Raw genomic sequence first — 20,266 nt, 5'->3', positions numbered from 1 at the left:
TCGGAAGGCAGCGTTAAGAGTCCTTCTCATAAAACGGGAAGGAGAAACAGCAAAGAAAATGAAAGTTACGTTGAGACGACAACGCTGTGATTTGAACAGCATAATGAAAATCTTTTTGTTAGTGACTTGGTTTCCCCCCTTCAACTTAGGGAACAGTTAAGTTGTTTCCAGGTCACTTAGTTACTTATAAAGAAACAAAGAAAATTGGAGAGACTTCTTCACAGATGTTCTTCAATCATAGTTCATCCAATTAGTGGTACTAGCACCTTGGTACGATTGCTAGATGCATCTGGCATTCAGTCTCTGAATGAAACTGGTTCGAGTATTCCAGAATTGCTGTGCACTCTGGCACAGGGAATGTTCGAGAGCTAGCCAGACTAAACCCTAGCTTGCCTGCTCGTGGGGCAGAATGGTAAAAGCCCATCTGCTTGAAAGACTGACCGTCTGACTCCGAGGCAGCTTTCAGGCTCTGGCAGGAAGAGACAAAGCCCTCTAGAGCAAGGAGCCCTCCTACCTGGCTTTGGAATATTCACATTAAAACAGCAAAGTGAATTTTTACTGCTGCTTGCACCACTGCAGGGACTCGGCTATGATATATGATGAGGAGAATGAAAATACCTTCCCAGCCCAAGGACAGCTAAAAGCTTCTAACAATCTGCAAGCGAAGACAAGGAAGGAAGAAGAGGGAGCCGGAGTCGGGACAGCTGCTAGGCATGCCTGCGCCTAAGTAATGGGACTATTTGTAGTAAGCTCAGTAGCTGCATTTTTAAGGGTGATTTATTTAAGTTTTAGCTGACACTAATGAGATGCTGTTCCATTTTGCATGGGTATTTTCTTTGAAGAGAGAAGAACATCATATTCCACCTGCTCAATGATCTAACTAAAGTTTATATAGAAACAGGAGAGACAAAATGATTTATGTGTATGTCTCTGCTATATAGTCTCTTTTCTAACTCCTAAATACCAGTTCATCTCACATTTCAGCAGGCAAAAGCTACCACCAGTTTTACTTAATTCACACTTTTCCTACCCTCTCTCACAAGGAACATGATGTCAGGGTATTAGTTAAAACCTTCTCAAAAGAAGGATCCTGTCTGGGAATTAAGGGAGATGAGAACATCACGGTCACTGCAGTTACGCCCCCTGTTTACACTTACACCCCATGGATGTGTAAACAGGCACTGAAAGAATACATCTCTCTCCCTCTCTCCTCTCGACTCAACACCAGTACCAAATCCTTCCTATGTGCTGAGTCTAAGAGCAGTGCTGGTGCTGGAAGCCCTGTCAGCACAGTTCCGTTCACACCGAGGGACCAGGAACTGGAGACAGGAGCCCACAGCACTGGGGCAAAAGGTCTGAAGGGGATCCTTGCCCAAATGCCTGTTCTAATCTACATACAGATCAAAGATCAAGTTTTGTCACTTACCATTTTGATAAGTAGAATTCATAAAGTCGGACTGGACATCGCAGGGGATTATCCGTATTTTCAGCCATTTCCACTGCTGTTGAAATCTCCTCATCTTCGCTGCGTTTCCTTTTGCCTACAGATAATTTATCTGGATACACAAAAACAGCATCACAGAAGCTCAGTGAAAAACAGCGCCTTCGAGGATAAGCCTTAGTCACTGAGCCTAGCGCTCAGTGATGGGACTGTGCATCTACTTGACCTGATTATCTGCCACAAGCAAGTCAACCGGTTTGACCTGCTGGAGGGGCAACAGATTGCATATGCTACAGGCTGCCCACAGCCTACTCCTCTGCCAGAAAATCAACAAGAACTAGTAACTAGCAGAAAAATACGGAGGATATCATTTTTCTTAATAAAGCAGAATTCATGTAACACACTGGAACTATTAACTGAAGAAGCCAATAGGATCAAAGACTTCCCTTTTACAAATACCAAAAAACAACTGCGAACAAAAAGCTGTCTGTCTTTGCCTCTGAGGTCCAGAGGATAGTCCCTGCTCATGCGCAAGCCCCTAGCTTCATCTGAACTGCTCCTCTCCGTTGGCGCTGCCTTGTTTGGTCACCGCGCAGACCTAGGATAAATCTGGCAATTAGAAGGGCATGACAAGGGTCTGGACCTCAAGAATATGACGTCCTGAGAAAGGACTTCAGAAAAGGCCTTTAACTCATGCAGTAGTTAATAAAGCGTTATGAAGCCCAGGATGTTATAAAAGCTATTAAACAAATTTGCAACCAAATGTGTGGCACCTCTTTTGTAAGCTTTTACTGGACACCTGGGCTCATGCAGAATTTCTTTAAACCTTACTAGAGTGAAAAAATCTTGAAAATGTACAGGTTAACAGCATATTCACAGCTCTCCTTACTGCACAACACATTTTTCTCCCCAGTCTTTTTTAAAAAAAGGAGTAGACAATACAAATATAATTGCTAAAATTCAGATGATTGGAAAGCACTCACCTGATTCTACGTCTTGTTTTTGAAAGGGCGGGAAAAAACGTAAATATGTCATCTTAGTATTATACTTCAGCGTTCGGGTGCGTCTCATAACATGGGCAAAGGATAGTTTCAGGTGCTCACTGACATTCTTTAGTTGGAAGTATTTGGTGTTGAAGAATAGAAGTGTGTTCAATAAAACAATAGGGGAATATGCACCCAGCTGTTTACATTCCCACAAGTGTTCTTCTTCAATTCTTGAGAACATATAACCTAGAAACAATGGGCAAAGAAAAAAAGAAGAGAGTTATTTATGCAATTTTAGGGCTGTCCCCATATTCAGTTACAAATGATCGGCTTTTATAGCCCGTGTCTAATCTAGCAGATTTTCAGAATTTTCCCAAAGCGATGAAAACATCCTACGTGAGCAGGATGGGAAGGCAGAAATGAGTAAAATTAGGTAGGCAGATTTTGCCAGAGATACATAGAAGTCCTCTTTCAGTTAACCTTCTATATTAAGGAACCGCGTGTCAGATCGAATTCAGACCTATCATAAGCAATTGTAATTCCAATAAAACGCAGAAGACTGCATGCAGAACGTAAGAGGGAGCATGGGGAACCAAGCTGAGGAACAGCATGATCTTCCAATACCTGAAGAACGGAGAGAAGGATATAAAGGCAGATTGCAGACAGCAGCAGAATCTCACTGAGTTCTAATTTCACTGTGCTAAACCAAAGTCAGCCTAATGCAAAAATGTATAATTCCTAAGACATGGAGCATGAGTTTAAAATGTACCATCTTTATATACAAACAGCCCATTGTGATTGTCGTAAGTCAGTTAGGAAAAGGAGATATGGGGACTTGTAAGAGAAAAAAACAAATCACTGTATGCAGCAGCCTATAAATAATTGGATTATTTCTGTATTAAATAAAAAGTTCATTTTCTAAATGAAAAGCCAGTTGTGGATACATGTATGGAGTTGCCAACATCACTCAGGTTTTGCTGATACTCTGAAAAAGATCTTATGTACTAATCCAGCTAATGTCCAGCTTTAAAAACTGCATGATCGTACTTGAAGACCAATTAAAAATATCTGCAGAATTTGGGAGCTCTTAATTTGGAAGTGACTGAGGTGAGAACAACTTGGAATTGAGGAGTCGAGACAAGATTCCAATGACTTGCTAATGTGATCCTCGGATTTATCAGAAAGAATATTTCCAGTACTAATAGGGAACTACCAGTGCAACTGTACGTGGTATTTGCAGTAACTCATCTCAAATACTGTAAACAATTCTGGCTACCTGTATTCAAAAAAGAGTAGCTACAACTTGAGGGAAGAGAAGAACTGGACTACCGGAATGGGCAGCCTTTCTTTCAAAGGAGCTGAGAGATTGATCAGAGGCAAAGATGTATTTAAGTGTAATCCATAACTGGTAGAGACAGACATAAAATCCATGATGCTAGTCTACCACAAACAATTACATGGTGGAGAAAGAGGAGACTAACGTGAATGCCTCAGATCACATTCTTCTTCATGGCACTGAGAAAATATTAATTTATAATACAGCTTTGTCATGCAGCTACACAAAACAAAATAATTGTCCTACCATTTGGAAGAATTGTAGGTTCCCAGATTTTCAAAAGTTTTGTAAGTTCAATCATAAACCTGGAATAGGGCTCGGTAAAAATGTTATCTATTCTACCATTCTCAAACAGGTACTACGAGAGAAAAAAAGGAAGACATACAGTTTGTGATTATGTAACATTGCAGAGAAGATACAGGACATCAGATTATTTTTCTTTCTTATGTCCCAGTGTCTTATGGTCCAAAACACTTTGTCGAAATCTTCAGTAAGGTATCAAATCAAATTTTCTGCAGAGACTGGGACCTCCCCAGTATGAAATGAGAGATCTAGGCAAGAATTATTGTTAATATTCCAAGCTCTAGAGCTGTTTTCTGAAAAATCATCATCCTCTAAGTGTTAAATATTCTTGCTAAATTTATACGCCTATAAAAACCAGAAGAGTTACTGAATATTTTCCTGTTGAAAAGAACTTCACATGCTAATACCTCCTGATAATAGATATAGGCCCAGTGCTAGGCTGCTGAAACAGTTTGACTTATAGTATCAAGGTAAAAGTCCCCTCAACTCTTGTCAAGCTGCAGTTAAAAAATGTCTTCTACAAGCCAGGAGTGTGTATCAATGAGTCAAAACTGGAACACTCAGAAATTGCTGATACTCCTAGAGCTTATCAATGGCACTTTGAATTTTAACTCTTTCTGCAATTTTTTCAAGCATAGCCAGGAAAAAAAATTAAGATAATTCCATGCCTAGTCAAACGATAGGTTTTACATTGGAAGTAGCTTTTGATTCCTTATCTTCAAATGACTGTTTAAGGAAAGGAACAAGCAGGCTAGTCAAAAAAAAAAAAGCCTCTAACAGAAATACACAGAACTTCTGTATTAAACAGAAGTTAACATTATACTAGGTTTGTACTGCAACTGTTTCAAGGCAGGTAGCAAGGACTTAATTAAATTACTCTTAGCATTCATTAATTTCAATGCAATTATTCCCATCGTATTTTTTCTGTAAATATTGCCAACACAACAGGTATCTGTCTAGCCGCTGAAGGAGCTCAGTCTTTGCTGGGTAACCTCTTCCATGTAAACGTGTATATTAGGAGAGCGTTCTCCAACTAGTTTACATCTAAAACATTCCATCATAAAGCAAATATTTCTGAGGAGCAAATCTTTCCTATACATGAGAAAGGATCAAAAAGGAACCAAACCCAAAGATGTGTGCCTAGGCAGAAACACCTAGTCCTCCACACCACACTCCTCCCAGGTACAGAAGAAGTCTGTTCACTCTGGTCATAAAAAGGTCCAGACAAATTAGTCAAATACGGGATTAACACAGGCTAAGAATAAAGCAGAAAAAAAGACACATTCTTGCCTCCTCTACAAAAACAAGCAGCTGCATGGTACTATGGATATAAAGCATAAATAACCAGAGCAAGTTTCGTACATTCTCAGCAGTACCCTAATTTTCCAAGTTACCTGCTGAATTCCAAGGCACAAGTATAAGATGCTGTCAGGATCGTATTTTTCTCCATTTGGTCTCCGCACCTCTTGAATAAACTGGCACAAGCCAAAACTCAGCTCAGCAAAAGTGCATGAGAGAATGTCCTCCTTGAGTTTCACAGGACGAACTGTGGCCAAAAAAATTATGAGAAAAATTAACTTAATTCGACAGATTAAATCTTCACCTGTTCCTTATTATTTCACATGGGCAGAACTATTAAATCTTGTACCTCATACATGAAGTACCCTGTATGACTAAACTTGTGAACTATTTCCTATCTGTTGGCTAACAATTAAATGAGGATTTGGCCAATAAAAAAGAAACCACCTGCATGTGCAATGAGTACAAATGCTGCAACTGAGTAGTAAGGCTGCAGGTATTTAAAGCTAAGACACCTAAACGTTAGGGAGTGTGCTGAACCCAAAGATGCGGCGTGGCAACAGCTGCATGTACTCAGCGTAGGGCTGATAAATAGGTTTCACCTCTGTGGCTGGACTCAGGGGAATCCTGAGTGAGAGAAAGGTCTTGAGAATTTCCTAATAGCTCTGGACATGAGTTGAGTGCAGCATATTCAACCCCTTAAAGGGAGGAGGAATGGAGCTTAACAGGACATGCACGGGATTCAGAAAGGGAAGCAGAGCAACCAGGGGACGGATCCGTCAAAGAATCTGCAGTGAAATTACCAGGGTTGGCTGCTCCACAGCTTACAAAAGTGCCTGCCTGGGACTAAGCAGGGAACCTTTCTGGGAGGGGTGTGGGTGCACACAGTTTCCTGGAGCTGACTGTAATATTTGCTTCCTTAGCCACAAGAAGAAAACACAGTAACTCATGTGATTACTCTTCTTCTGGGAAACAAAAAACAGCTGTTCTCATGTAATGACAGTAAAAATTCCAAATAAGAGGAAAAAGCAGATCTCATTCTAACTAGAATTTTTCCCTTTGCAATCTTTCTTACCTAAGCCCTGCCATGCTTAGTTCTTTAGATTGCAGAAGTATTTAATACAGTTTGCTCTCTTCCCCACCATGCCCAGAAAGCTCAGTTATATTCCTAACTTAAATTCTCTGCTTGACTCTGAAACATTGTCCACAAAACTCTCAGTGCAAGCATGTAAGAGATTTGAGACCAGGGAAAAGGGGAGTTAACACACTGCCAAAACCCAGGACTGCTGTGCTTTTGTAAAAAAAAAAAATTCCATAACTAGAAAAACAAACTAAAATGACATTTATATTGTCATTATTATCTATCAGCCTAGTGAGACATAAGAAACAATTCATGCCCTTTAAAGTTAGTTTCAGGCAGGGTGCAGCACTGAATGGGTAGACTTTTGGAAGGTTTCTTTCCAGCTGTGAAGCCTAGAAATAAGGTGTTAAGATTTTTATGTCATAGCATGCTTTTTTTTTTTTAACAGCAAACAGTTATGCTGACAAACAAATACTTTTTGAGTGTGTCAGATACAGATGAAAAGGATGGGGCCAAGACAGTGTTGTCAACTTAGAATTATGGCCTGATAATAGCTCAGTAAAGGCCCTGCCACTGCATGCAAATGAAGAATTACTACACACAAATGTACACAAAGTGAAGGTTAAAAGACTAACATTTCTAATGTTGAAAAGAAATCTGGTATTTTAGAGCCTGTTTTAATAGGTAACAGATCAATTAAGAATGTAATAGCTACGATTTTTAAAACCATGAAAAGATGCAAGACAGTATTCCATAAAATCCTTTCTCCACTCACAGATCTTTTAAAACTCAGTGATATCTAATCCTAATTTTTATTTGAACAACGTATCACACCAAGTGCTCTTCAACTAATTATTTCTGTTTCCACCGAGAGAGAAAAAATTACCTGAAAACTTCAGGTCCCCTGGTTCCTCCTGTGCATTCTTCCATTGGACCCAGTTTTTCCAGGCATTTACCCCATACATATACTTTAGCGTCATCCCAGAAACAGAGCACCCTGGGTAGGAGCCCTGCATCAGATTCCGGGGCTCTACAGAAACTACAGACTTCTTCCGTCCCTACAGGCAAACAAACAAATCAAAACAAAGGAACATTTAATAAGCTCTTCATCTATGGATGCTTAACTTGATCTCACATAAAAAGGCCATTATGCGGACATGTAACAAAATTCTACTCTCATGACAAGTCTGAGTGGATATATATGTATTTTTAGTATGTGAACAAATACTAACCCCATTTTACAGAAAAGGTGCAATAAAATACAGTAATTCTCACTCTGATAAATATGCACAGAAATATATTCCTCTCTAGCTACACAAGCAAAAATGTATTCTTTCCTCCTGTACATTATGACACTACTGAAAAGATAACTCTTTTGGAGTTTTTTTGAAATGATACACATCTAAAAACTGTTCTGCACTAAAAAGAGCATTTATTCTACCTAGTTGTGGAGCGGAAAGAAAGAAAATCTTATCTTATATAGCAGAACAGGAAAAAATATACAGCATAGTTAAACGGAATTCTCATTTTCACCCTGGAGCAGTATTTTTTTACTTCTGAGAAAAAGCATGCACATAATGTTATTACTTCAAATGCGAGGAACTTGTGTTCCAGGAGTCCTTTCTTACCCGTCTTTTTGGCTGTGGGAAGCCATCTCTGTGTCTCCGTCTTGCTCGTGAACGTGAATGCAAACCCAGTCCTTTACTGAGAGGGTCAAATGAGTCTGAAGTCAAATCAACACCATTAAGAGTTTAATTATATGATTTACCAGCCCAGGTAGAAGTGTCACTTAGATACTGTGGAATACCTTACAGTTTGCAATCACACCTGCACATTCAAATAAGGCTTCACCTTTGAATAATTAGACAATCTATGTACCTTCTGTAAAAAGAAAGTAAATTCTCAGAAGAGGAAAAAAGCACCCCCCAAACAGTGGGTTATACCTGGGGACACAGAAGTAATAAATTCAAAGGAGTCAAAGCTACCTGCTACTCCTGTCAGGGCTTTTGTAGAACGGTGTCTTTAAAGATACCAGTAATATTTGTAACATAGTAATTTTTAGTAGAGCTGATGTATTATTGCAGCTTTAAATATCCAGTTTTGCTACATGAAAACACAAACCCTTCATAAGCAGGCTGCTGGTACAATGCTTACTCAGAAAATTTTGTGTACTTTTATACAACAGTGCATTTTTCTTCACATTATACCGACCTGATGGAAAATCTGCCTCCAGGTCCTGTTCCACATCACCTTTGGAGAACTGCTTTAGTTCTGGATCTGGTTCTGGCAGGGCATTTGATCGTAAGGCATAGTGATTTAACTCATCCTCCCAGCTGTGGGGAGTGGACACTGCTTCTGATTCTAGATCTCCACTGTAAGTGCTACCTTGGTCTGTAACGAGAGTGATCAGATATACCGTGTGCTATAGGAAAGGGCAGACAAAGAGAGAAGTTTGCAAGAAAAGATACATCAGGATCAAAATTCACTTGCAAAAAAAAAAAAAATCTAACTGACCTTTCTCAAATATCTTGGGGTCCAGGAAGAGCTCATGCTCAGATGTTTGAGAACCTTTAGAAAAAGAAGGAAATCTGTATCTAACAAATGACTGACAGCTTACTTAACTAACAGAAAATACTCTGAACACCAAAAAACTACGTATTAGGTCATAACACTAACACACACGATGCGTCTTCTCCACTACAGTTCTCCTAACAGCTTTCTACCTTGGTCATGCCATTATGGCAGAAACAGAAACGCAGAACTAATCCACGTTTGCTTTTCCAAACGTTTCCATCCCTCCGTGTTTGTTTTTGAGTCATCTGTAGACAAGTAAGATATTTTGTTCATTTCTTTTCAGCTTGTTCCACTTTTATTACATGGAACAATTACTATCCAACACACTCTTAACTTGCATCACCCTCCAAGAATCCAACATAAAAAGCCTGATAGGAAAATATTCTTGTAAAGCAGCTGCTCTGTCTTCTTGATTTTGACTTCTCCTAATGCATGGTGTACTGATCTGGAGATTACTACCTCTAGTAATCTGTTACTGTCAACAAAAGTCAAATCATCACCTAGGATCAGGGAAAGGGAATGCAAAGACATTTAAGCCACTGTCAGTGCTCAGTATCTAACGTGGGTTCTATGCTAAGATAGCTCTACTGAATGTGGACTGATAAACCTCTGACATTACAAAAGCTTCAGAAAGGTACAACTATAACCAGCACCTGAGATGGGAACTATGGAGGAACACCGGGTTAGTCTTAGAAGAAAATATGTTTTCAAAATAAAGAATAGAATATTGTACACAGAGGCAGAATTATCTCCAAATACACAGTTTAGCTGAATTCCCAGAAGGGCTCCTCATTTTAAAAGAATAACTAATCAAAATTGCTAAGACATGATATAAGCATTATAGTCCTGGCTAGGTTGGCACTTTACCTGCATGAACACTTTCACTGTGGATAATAAATGTTGTAAGACAACAGGACCACTTAACTTGGCACGCACACGGGGAAGCAGCCAGTATAGGCCCTACATCTATTTCTCTACCTATTTTCCATGATGAGAGGACCTTCACCTCACTGCATTTAGTTTCCTTTTTAAAAATACCACATACCACCATGAGAGTGTGTTTTTTCTTTCTCCTCATCTTCTGCAATCATTTCTGCCATCTGAAGGAGATCAGCTTCAAATGGATTTGTGGGAACCTTTTCCCTGATATCCTGAATAGTTTCAATGATCTTATCAGCGTTTTCCAGGGTAGTTGGGAAGAGCATGGGCACGGGTACCTATGGAACACATGGAAAATGTCAGAGCATGTTTGGGGGTGAAGGGAACCAGCAAATACACAAGGGAGATTCGCTTATTTTTACATATATTTTAGGACTACTGAATTTAACTTCAAAATAACTCCAGACTGGACAACTTGTTTCATTTCTGCAATAACTCTACAAATTGGTAGTTTTGTGCGATGATGCTTAACCAAACATGATGCAACAAGGAAAGAAATGGCTTCAAGGACTCCAAACACCACTTGCATGACTAGTCACAAACCCCAGTGACACTGTGCTGTGTCCTGTTCAGAATCAGATTGTACACCACTTCCCTCGTGAACCAAAGTGTAACTTACAGGTACTGGCATCCCAAGCGGAACTGGTGTGTACTGAGTGTAGAGGTGAAGGGGCACTGGCACAAACACCGGTACAGGAACGGGTACCACAACGATCTGCGGTGGAACTACTACTTCTTCTGTTATACCAAAAATAGAACAAAACAAAGATTGTTTAACCACATGACTATCCAGTACACTCCAGAGTGTCCACGATAATTGTTTGGACTTCTGCTTGTAACTCAGTGTGTGCAGTACCACGCCTTGGTTCAGAGTCATCTTTCACTTTAACATTGTTGTAACAAGTACTAATACTACAGTTTGAAAAGAAACAGCACCGGGACTACATACATGAATGCTGGAAGGGAAGAGAGTGGAAATAAGTATTAAATACTAACGTCTGCATCCAATAAAATGGCGTGTTACTGCAATTATCTCACAACTAACTACAAGACCATAAGAAGGTATCATTAAAAAAAACAACTACAATCTTCTCACTTAATTTCTTCCTCAAGAAGAAGGGCTAGATACCCCAAACTCCTTCTATAGTAACAATGATGAAAAAAGCACTTCCTCAATGGCAATCTGGACTATGTAATAGCTTTTGAAGGTGCTTCTGTTTCCCCACAGTCCTCCCACAGAGGGAGCTTAGAGCAAACATGCATCTAGTGAAATGATCTTAGAAACAGGGACTCAATTTTCAGAGGTTCTTAGGACCTGTATCTAATAACTAAAAGTGAGAGTTGAAATAATCTTTGAAAAATCATGCACTTAAAATAAGCCTGCTCTTGTGGCTTGAGCTGTGAGACCTAAGAACTCACAAATTCTGTCCTCAGGAAAGCAAGTTCCCTCCACAGCCTTTTCCATGTCACTTAACCATTGCACTTCATCCCCCATAGTTAAGATGATTGCAGAATGCTAAAGATGAGTTAAAGCAAATCTCAAGATTCATCACACATGAAGCTCTATGGATTTCAAAGAATAGCACAAATATTTTACATACGTAAGGCAAACTGCTACTTGGAAAATACCATACAACAATCTGAAAACTATTTAAGGTTTTAAAATATATTAAAAAATATTCTGTTTCATAAATCATGCATTACTTTCTCAACTGCAATAGAGACTTTTATAAAACGGGTAGGAGATTAGATACATACCTGTCTGGCATTCTTTGTTTTGTGTGTGAGGTTTGCATGAGGTGGCCTTAGTCTGTGTGATTGGCTTGCACAACAATGCTTTGTTTTTTAGAAGCCTAGGTGGTTGCGATGGTGGTAGCTTTAGGGCATCTGTCTGAGTACTTGCCTGTGTGGAAAAATAGAAATGGGGCACAGTCAGTATTGGTTGGAAGGATATCGTAAGATCAGTATTTGTTCTCTACTATGGGAGGTTGAACAATTCACAACACTCCTTGCTGATAAAAATGGTCATTTAAAAACTATTGCAAAACCAGCTTGCTAATGTAGTTGGTGCATTCTGGTCTTCACCTCAATTTATTTTAATCAAACAATAGGCTTTTTTTCCCTGTTAACAGTGCAGTGAACAAATCTGCAAGAATGTTTGGTTTCTGTAGTCAAATAACCTCTATAAACTTTTGACCTTGGAATCTTACTGATGGCAAAGATATAAAGAGGAGTTGTGTTAAGATGCTGTTGACGACTGAAAAGTCTGGCTGATACAGATGCCCAAAAAACTTGATGTGAAACCACCAAAAAGAAATAAAAGTGAAAAATGAACACAAATGCTGGCAGTATCAGTATAACTTCCTGATTACACACAGACTGACTTCGTGCTCATAATAATTTCAGGTCCTGCTAACTCTAATTCTCAGTCATTCATTCAAATAACAGGATCTATTTCATTAAGGAGAATTCATACTCTAATCCATAAATGACACTTCAGCTAAAAGCAAGGGTGTCAGTCTTCCAGAACCTAAGAGCCTATTCCAGAACCTATTTTAAGAGAGTTGCAAGATGTACATACCACATCCCTCAAAGAGCTCAAGAACAGGAACTCTAGGAGTTATTCACAGATAAGTGGTGACAATGGTTCCCCACAGCTCCGCTACCACACTACCAGGGAGTAGGAAAGCCAAGAGCTGGGTCATGGCAGCCCCAGCAGCCCACGCTGGTCCCCTTCCTCCCATGCTAGCCCTACAGACATCACATCCCACTTCTGGGCACAGAACGTAGCCTCAAGTACAGGAGCCACCCATGAATTGCTTGAGAACTACAGCCATCTCAAGAGCTACAATTTGAGAAGCTTTGTCTTGAAACATCTTATCAATCTGTCAGTGGACACAAAAAGACTTTTATACCATACAAGTTCTATCCATTTTTAAAAAAGTATCTGCAAGCTCGATGAGTTTTAAATCCCAATCACAACCAGGAAAAGCGATTACAAAATGACAGTGCAAAATTCTTGGATACTTTACTTGTTATTGATACAATCTGGCCAAAAGTGAGAAAAAAAGTCTCTTGTAAAACTTACATCTCCTATTATTTTTGCTGTCACAGTAGGGACTGCACCTGTGAAGAAAAAACATACAATAGCCTGTGTACTTATCATCAAGGACCATAGTCCATACTCTGCCAAGGTCAAGAAAAAGGAATTCCCATCCAACCTCATTCCCTGGTGTATGTACATAGGTTTAAATCATTATTTATACCTAGGTAAAGGAAGGACAAAACTAACCATCTGCACTGATGTGAAGGATAATGAAGGAGTGGCTGTTGTCCTCAGTGGAAAAGATTCCAGAACAAATATAAGTGTTCAGGAACAGAGATTTAAAAATACAGGCATCATATTCAGCAGTCTTACCCTGTAAAACATTGTTGGAGTTAACCGTAGGCTGGGCAGCAGGGGTGCTTGCAAGGGACACCACATTTGCTATGACAGGGGTTGAGTCCTTTCTCAAAGAAGAAGGGCCTGATGAGGAAGCTGGTGCCATAGAAAGGTTTGCTGGACAGAGTGAACAGAAGAAAACTAAAATAAGCAAGAAAATAATTTATAAAACTGCATTTCTGAAACAACACCCACCCTCCAGACTCATCTCCAAATGAAAAAGCCTGCTGTATGAGAAGGGAATGTAGGTGTCCAACTGCAGCGTTTCAGTTTAAATAGGAGCTGGTTCCACAAGCAAACCTAAGCTGTTTCCCAGTCACTGAAACACTTCAGAAGTTCACCATAGTGTGAAGGCAGCTTTCTCTTTGTAACAGTATGTGTATTACAGCAGCACCCAGGAGACAAGAGGAGTGGATGCCTCAGTGCGCTCGGTACCAAACACACGCAGTACAGGAGACCCTGACAATTAATGAACGAGGTGAATCTTATGAGGCTCTCACAGTGAGGGGAATTCTTAGCTTCTTTCCATTTGAAAGCACCATCCCATGAGTTACCGCATTTCATCAAAAAAATACTGTCCTGAAGCACTCCACTATCCTGGCAGCCCCCACGTCAGATGCCTGGAGACCAGTTTTGCAAAGGCGTTGCACTTGCCTCAGCTGAAGCTGCAGGCACCCTTCTGGAGAAGCAGGCCCACCACACATTTTGCTATCCTTACTAACAGCCAAATGCACTGACAAGACCAGGAATGTCACATTGTATAGTTACAGTCTGAAAGTACAAACTTACTTATATGTTACTCTTAATCAGGGAAAACGGCTCCCACCAATGTAAGCAGCAGATGTGCACAAAGCTGAAGAGTTGAATATGGCCTGGTGCACACTATAAACTTTTAGTTAATATTCTTCATTGCTTGTTGGGTACCTTACAGTTGCAGTCACCACCACTCAGTGGGAGATTACGCCCCTCTTTAGGATCAGTGCTATTTCTAGCCTTTGTTTCTCTTCTTCCTGTCTTTGGGGGCCTGTCTTCCTTTCTTCCCTTTGCATTTCATTCCCTACAGAAACTCACAGTTCCTATTCCCGTGGGCTTCATTCCCACCCTCCTTCCCATTCCATCTGCTAAAATAACGAGCAAGGAAACAGCTACAGCACACATTAACCTTGGCATTGATACTTCAAGAATCAACGCTTAAAGACAGAGAAATAGTAACTTCTTCAGATGCCTACAGACTATGCAGAACTGGCTATTTTAAGTGCATATATGGAAGTCTGCATTTAGAACCATTAAGTCTACTAATTTCACCACTTGATCTTTTTTTGTTAAATGAACATTAACGTTCTACCGTATCTGGCTGTGTGTTATCAAGTACAGGAGACAAGCTAGGTATTTAACATGTCTTCAGTAGATATCAGTACATTTTACCCCAATAAAATAGGCCTTTGTTTTATGAAAGTGATTGAAAAGCAAGTGCCTTTGTCTCATCTTCTTTAAAATCACAATCTAGGTTTGGTATATGCAGCAATCTCATTTCATACCTGCAGAAGTTTGAAATCATCTGAAGTAAGAGAGAGATCTAAAGCTGAGCCTGTTCAATAGCAATGGGCAAGCCCCCCAGTAGAAGATAGATGTTAAAAAGTTCACTGAATCGATTTTCCAAATAAATGTTAGTATCACTGTCATGCACACCAAAAGGCAATACTACTCCCAGCCTGTTTTACCTGTGTTGTTTGGGGGTGGAGGGTCAGAAACACATTGCTGATTACAGAACAACAGAATACAAAGCAGATTGCAAAAATGCTTGATCTCCCCTTGCCATTTCATGGACTCACTGAGTTTACCTTGTCTCTTACAACCATCACACTTTGCCATCTAGGAAAACAGAGTGAGGGAGAAATTAAACACACTTGTAAACAGCAACAAAGAATACGTGTACAAAAACCTCTTTGCACCCTGCTCAGCAAATATAAAGAAATCTCTACGGGTGCATCATTGTTGCAGCGTAACACAAAGCAGCAGAATGTTCAGTGTCTGTCTTCCCACAACCCATATTAGGTTTTCGCTACACAGAAAACTGGTACTCAAAACTTAAGAAGGATTTACTCATCCCTCACATATATGCAATATATTGCATGGACACAGAAGTCAGCTACAGGCAGTTCACTCAGCTCCTAATGTACAAAGGTTCTTTTGCTAACACGTTAATACTCTAGAGGATGTTATGTCAGAATATGGCTTACCTGGTAAAACAAAACTGTGAATTTAGACATGCACTCCTCTGAGCAAAATTCCTCCATTTTCCCCCCAAAGTGATGCTGGACCAGTTTGGGGGAAGTCTGTAAACAGTAACTGCACATTTTACAGTGGTTTCCCCAGCGCTTAGCCAAGTCATGTTTATAGAGCAGCTTACAACCTAAAAGAAAACAGCAAAAAACCCAAACTTCAGTATCAAAATGACATTTGCTCAGCACTTCTAGTTCTTGTATTTAGTTATGTCTGTAATAATTTGTTGAAATATATCATTAAAATGTAAAGTGTGAACAAAGTTCTGTGTTTCTAAACCTAAAAACCAGTTTCCTAACCTAAAAAGATTAGATTTCTCTTTGTATCACCAATAATTTTGGCAAAACACTTCTGACTTGATTTGTCTGAGACAGTCTTGCTCTTTCTTACCTTCACTACAGAATGGTTTATCTACGCCTGAGAATCGCACCATCTCCTTGATAATTTTCTCAATTTTGCAGTATTCACACATTGCCATTACACTGCTCCTCTTCTTATATTCATCACAGCAGGTCTTCCCACAGAACTGGAACATTTTACCCTGCAACATGGCCAGAATGTTTTGGTTTCAATGTTTCACATCCCAGATAATACATTTTAACTGTTAATCCAAACTCAGAAGCGTATTTATACCCTTCGAAATCAACAACAGACAGCACTAGCAGTTAAGTCTCCCCATTTAGCTTTATAACACAGCACAATTTTCAGTAGAAAGCCCTCATCGATGTGCTTTGTCCTGGAGTTAAATTAATCATTGCTGGGACCAAGAATCGGGAACATGCTTACCTAGCCAGGCAATCATAGAGTTTGGGTTTTTTGGAGGGTTTTTTTCTGCTTTTAAGATCAAAGAACTAATATCAGTATTAATATCCATAACGGTTAAATGATACCAAAATCAGTTCCAAATTCTTCCATAGCAGGTCATAATAAGCAACAGAGCAATACTGACAGACCACTGCATATAAGCTACAATTTGCTGGGTTTCTGTTGAGAAATACAAGGTTCAAAAGCCCTAATCTTGATTACCTTGTAGTCAAGCAGTTCTGGTTTGGTTGCAAACCATCTGTTACAGTGCTGACACCTGAGTTTTACAACAGGGCGGGCAAAAGTGACTTGCTGGGACTGGGCAGCCAGCCTCTGTAGACCAGCTGCAGCTGAGCTGCTCACGGTGCTGGGGGACACCGTCGAGGTGGTGCTGCCCGCCGATACTGTCGCCCCCGAGGGAATGCTTACAATGACTTGACCTTGCGACAGAGGAACTACTGAGGAGTTCATTCCTGCAGGCTTGTTGAACAAATTCTGCAGGAAAGCAAATCGAGGAATAGACTTTATTTTACAGTATGACGTATTTTACCCAACATCCCAGACATTTACACCATCAATTTATGATTCTGTTAATTCAGCTAAGAAGAAATCCTAGGTGCCACACCTGAAAAGCTACTACACAACTGTAGCTGCAAAAATTGCGTATGCTCCCATCTGACATAGCCAAGTGATACTGAGGGTTTGATGAAGTTTTACAGCTGTTGCACTGAACTTGAACACCTGAGGGTGAAACAGAGAAGAAAAAGTGATTTATGCAACATCAAGTCGTATTGCAGATAATTTTGCACTGTGCATACAAAACCAGAGAATGTGAATGACAAGCCAAGGTACACACAGAAGCCCAAGACGAAGTTTCTACAGATTCAGAAGCAGACACTGCAGCTGCGGTGCCTGTTGCTTGCCAGATCCTTTAATTAATCTCCCAGTATCCCTAGGATGTCAGTAAGCATTTTTCTATTTTGCAAGAAAAATAGCTGAGAATATGTTTGCCTAGCTCAATGCAACATTAGGCAGAGGTAACTAAGCTAATCACCCTGGAGAACAAGGGGCAGAACAGTCACAGCAGTGGCATGGTGTATGTCCACAGAAGTGCATTTGTCTAGCTGGGAAACCCACCAGCTGCACTTGCAAGAGCAGAAAATAGATTAAGGTTTATTATCACGTTTAAGCTCTCTAAAAACAAAGCTGAAATGGCTGTACTGTCACCAATAGGTTTATCTATGGTAGAAAGTCTTTATATTTCCATCTCAGTATCTCCCTTTAAAAAAAAAAAAAAAAAAAAAGCCATTTCCCAATTTCCCAAAAAAGGATATCAGCTTTAACTTTCAACTTTCAATTAAGCTAGGATACAAGCTACATGAAATTATGCTTCTAAAGAAGTAAAAGGATAAACTTACCTGCAGAAGTAACCATTTTTACTCTATACGCTGACAAGCAGTTAACAGAGCAAAACATTTCAGTTTTTCCCAAGTTATTTGCGCTCTCTATCATCTCAGCCGAAGTTCTCAAAGATTTACACAGTGTGCAAGGTGTAATTTTAGCTGCTTTCTGTGGAAAAATGGAAATGGGTCATTCATTTGAAACTTAGTATTTTTATTAACCTAGAAATTAATTGCTAACATATAAAATGTTTACAAAAGTGACTGCCAGTGCAGTTGAAACAGCACTTATTTTACAGCTTATTATTTATGATGCAGATATACTTATTTGAGTTCTCCAGAGCGCCTGCTATATTCACAGTTTGACCACCTGAGCCTTGGGCTCTCTCTCATTCAGGGTAAGCGCTGCCTTTGCAGGCCAGTTTAAACAGTAGCCAGGCTGTCAGGGAGAAGGCCTCCAAGTGCAAACAACACTACGTGTTGTAAGAGCACGTATCGAGCACCTTGTATCAGACAACTTCGACATTCTTGCTGAGAAGTAACATTTTGCTTATGATTTTTAATACATCAGCTATGTATGTAAGCAATATTCTCATTTAACAGATGAAAAAACAAGAAACACAGAGAAGCAGGTTCCCTGAAGATGTATTTGGCAGCAAAATGGGGAAGAGATATCTCCTAGTAATAATCACAGTTTTCAATCTATGGTTTACAGACTACTTTTAAAAAGAGATACAAAAAGGAGCCTACCTTTCATAGACACATTTTCTGTGTTTACAACAATGAAAGGTTTTTAAGTTTGGAAAAACCTTTGAGAGCTAGTGCACCAGATCATTTCATTATGACAGCCTTAAAAAGGCACTTTTTTCTATCAACAGCTATTCCAGATCTTCACAGAAGGACAGAATAGAGTATATGTTTTTAAGGATTTAAAAACACCCACAAAACCCCAGAAACTATCAGAATGTATCTGACAACTGAGTTGAATGCTGTTTAAAAATCAATAAAAAATAGGTTAGACTTAACCTTATAAGCTCTGAATGTACTGTATTTTCAGGAAGACTAACATATATGGGGTTTTGATGTGAGATGCAAAAGCAGCATGAAATCCTTCGCCTTTCCAGCTTATTTAATTTAATTTCTAAATTTGTTTCAGAGGACAACTAATGTTGTAGGTAATTTTCTGGATGAAATACTTCAACCAGATTTTTTTAATTCATTAGGCCTTTCTTGGCCTAAGTGACCTGAATAATGGGACAGCAGAGTCACGTCACAAAATGAACTTACACTATCTTATCAGCGGGCAATTTTTCCTGAAGTAATTGCATTAAAATAAGTCAGTCAAAAATAATTGAGCTATTATAATAAATTAAGGTTCTCTCAACTGCTCAGCTCTTTAAGAGGCTCCATTATAATCAAAATTAAAATATTAAAAATTTAAATATGAAAATCAAAATTATCAACTAATTATTACTTTTCCTCTCCACTTAATTCAAATGCTACAATTTAATAGAGAATACTCAAACAGGGAGCATCTCAAAGGCTGAAAAACGTCCCAGCAGCCTGCTGCTGAGTGCTCCCAGTGTGCCTCCTCTCACGCTGGAACGCCCTGGTGTCCAGATCAGCAGTAAGGGGGAGCACAGCAACGTGTCTGGGCAAAGATTAAGCAGCAAATGGCAAATGCAGTTAACTTAGACCAAGACAGTATCTGAAATCAGCTAATAGATTGGGTGTTTCTTAAAACACCCAAAATCTAATCAAAGACCCATTCTTAATATTCTGTCAAAACCTACCTGCTTGTACGCTGTCACACATGTTGGACTGCAGAACTTTTTTGACTGTCCCTCTATTTGAAGCATGTGGCATTGGCCAGAGCCACTGTAGCAGTAGCCTCCACAATTCTCACAGCAGTTCATGGTCAAGTTGTTAGCCGAGCGGAACTTGGAGAAGCAGGCATCGCTGCAGAGCTTGTGTACAACGTTCTGGTAATTCACTTCGTGTCTAATCTGGAAGAAAAGAAAGAATATATAACAAGGATAGAAAGAATACCTATGTTCATCTCTGGGATGGCAAGTTGTCCTGATCTAAAGGAAATTCAAATGAAAAAGAAGTTTGTAATTACCACTGCATTCTTCTGGCACATGCTGCACTTGGTTGAAATGCTGTTAGTATGAATAGTAACAACAGGTTTCCTTTTCAGTTCATATGTAGAAAGACAAGACTGGCTGCAGAAATCCTTACTGGAGTTTGTATTGTCGAACTGGGCAGTGATTACATCCTTTGGATTTAGAATGTCTCTATGGAAAAAAGAAAAACAAACAAACAAAGAGATAAAAAATTATCTTGTCAACTTGCTTTCCCTTCTTTTTCTGCAGACT

At 39.5% G+C, this 20,266-nt stretch overlaps 1 protein-coding gene across 5 annotated transcripts in view; it reads right to left on the bottom strand.

Moving 5' to 3' along the window:
- Positions 1-20,266, bottom strand: part of LOC141954776 (zinc finger MYM-type protein 4-like) — a 44,578-nt gene that overhangs the window by 2,998 nt on the left and 21,314 nt on the right. For 4 of the 5 annotated variants that reach the window (XM_074894661.1, XM_074894662.1, XM_074894663.1 and 1 more), the window contains 21 exons: positions 20,011-20,185; positions 19,682-19,894; positions 17,907-18,057; positions 17,114-17,229; positions 16,711-16,983; positions 16,075-16,225; positions 15,642-15,814; positions 15,123-15,273; positions 13,378-13,518; positions 13,048-13,085; positions 11,718-11,862; positions 10,579-10,697; positions 10,066-10,237; positions 8,961-9,014; positions 8,658-8,837; positions 8,075-8,169; positions 7,333-7,504; positions 5,461-5,612; positions 4,010-4,121; positions 2,425-2,673; positions 1,427-1,556 (listed from right to left, as the gene is read on the bottom strand). In XM_074894661.1, coding sequence (XP_074750762.1) covers positions 1,427-1,556; positions 2,425-2,673; positions 4,010-4,121; positions 5,461-5,612; positions 7,333-7,504; positions 8,075-8,169; positions 8,658-8,837; positions 8,961-9,014; positions 10,066-10,237; positions 10,579-10,697; positions 11,718-11,862; positions 13,048-13,085; positions 13,378-13,518; positions 15,123-15,273; positions 15,642-15,814; positions 16,075-16,225; positions 16,711-16,983; positions 17,114-17,229; positions 17,907-18,057; positions 19,682-19,894; positions 20,011-20,185 — 3,162 coding nt within the window. Of the gene's footprint in view, positions 1-1,426; positions 1,557-2,424; positions 2,674-4,009; positions 4,122-5,460; positions 5,613-7,332; positions 7,505-8,074; positions 8,170-8,657; positions 8,838-8,960; positions 9,015-10,065; positions 10,238-10,578; positions 10,698-11,717; positions 11,863-13,047; positions 13,086-13,377; positions 13,519-15,122; positions 15,274-15,641; positions 15,815-16,074; positions 16,226-16,710; positions 16,984-17,113; positions 17,230-17,906; positions 18,058-19,681; positions 19,895-20,010; positions 20,186-20,266 lie in introns of those variants that run through there. The other variant, XR_012632247.1, reaches the window with a different exon arrangement.

Source organism: Strix uralensis, chromosome 25 (assembly GCF_047716275.1).
Source record: "Strix uralensis isolate ZFMK-TIS-50842 chromosome 25, bStrUra1, whole genome shotgun sequence".
NCBI classification, from domain to species: domain Eukaryota; kingdom Metazoa; phylum Chordata; class Aves; order Strigiformes; family Strigidae; genus Strix; species Strix uralensis.
This window is presented reverse-complemented; position numbering and strand designations above follow the sequence as displayed.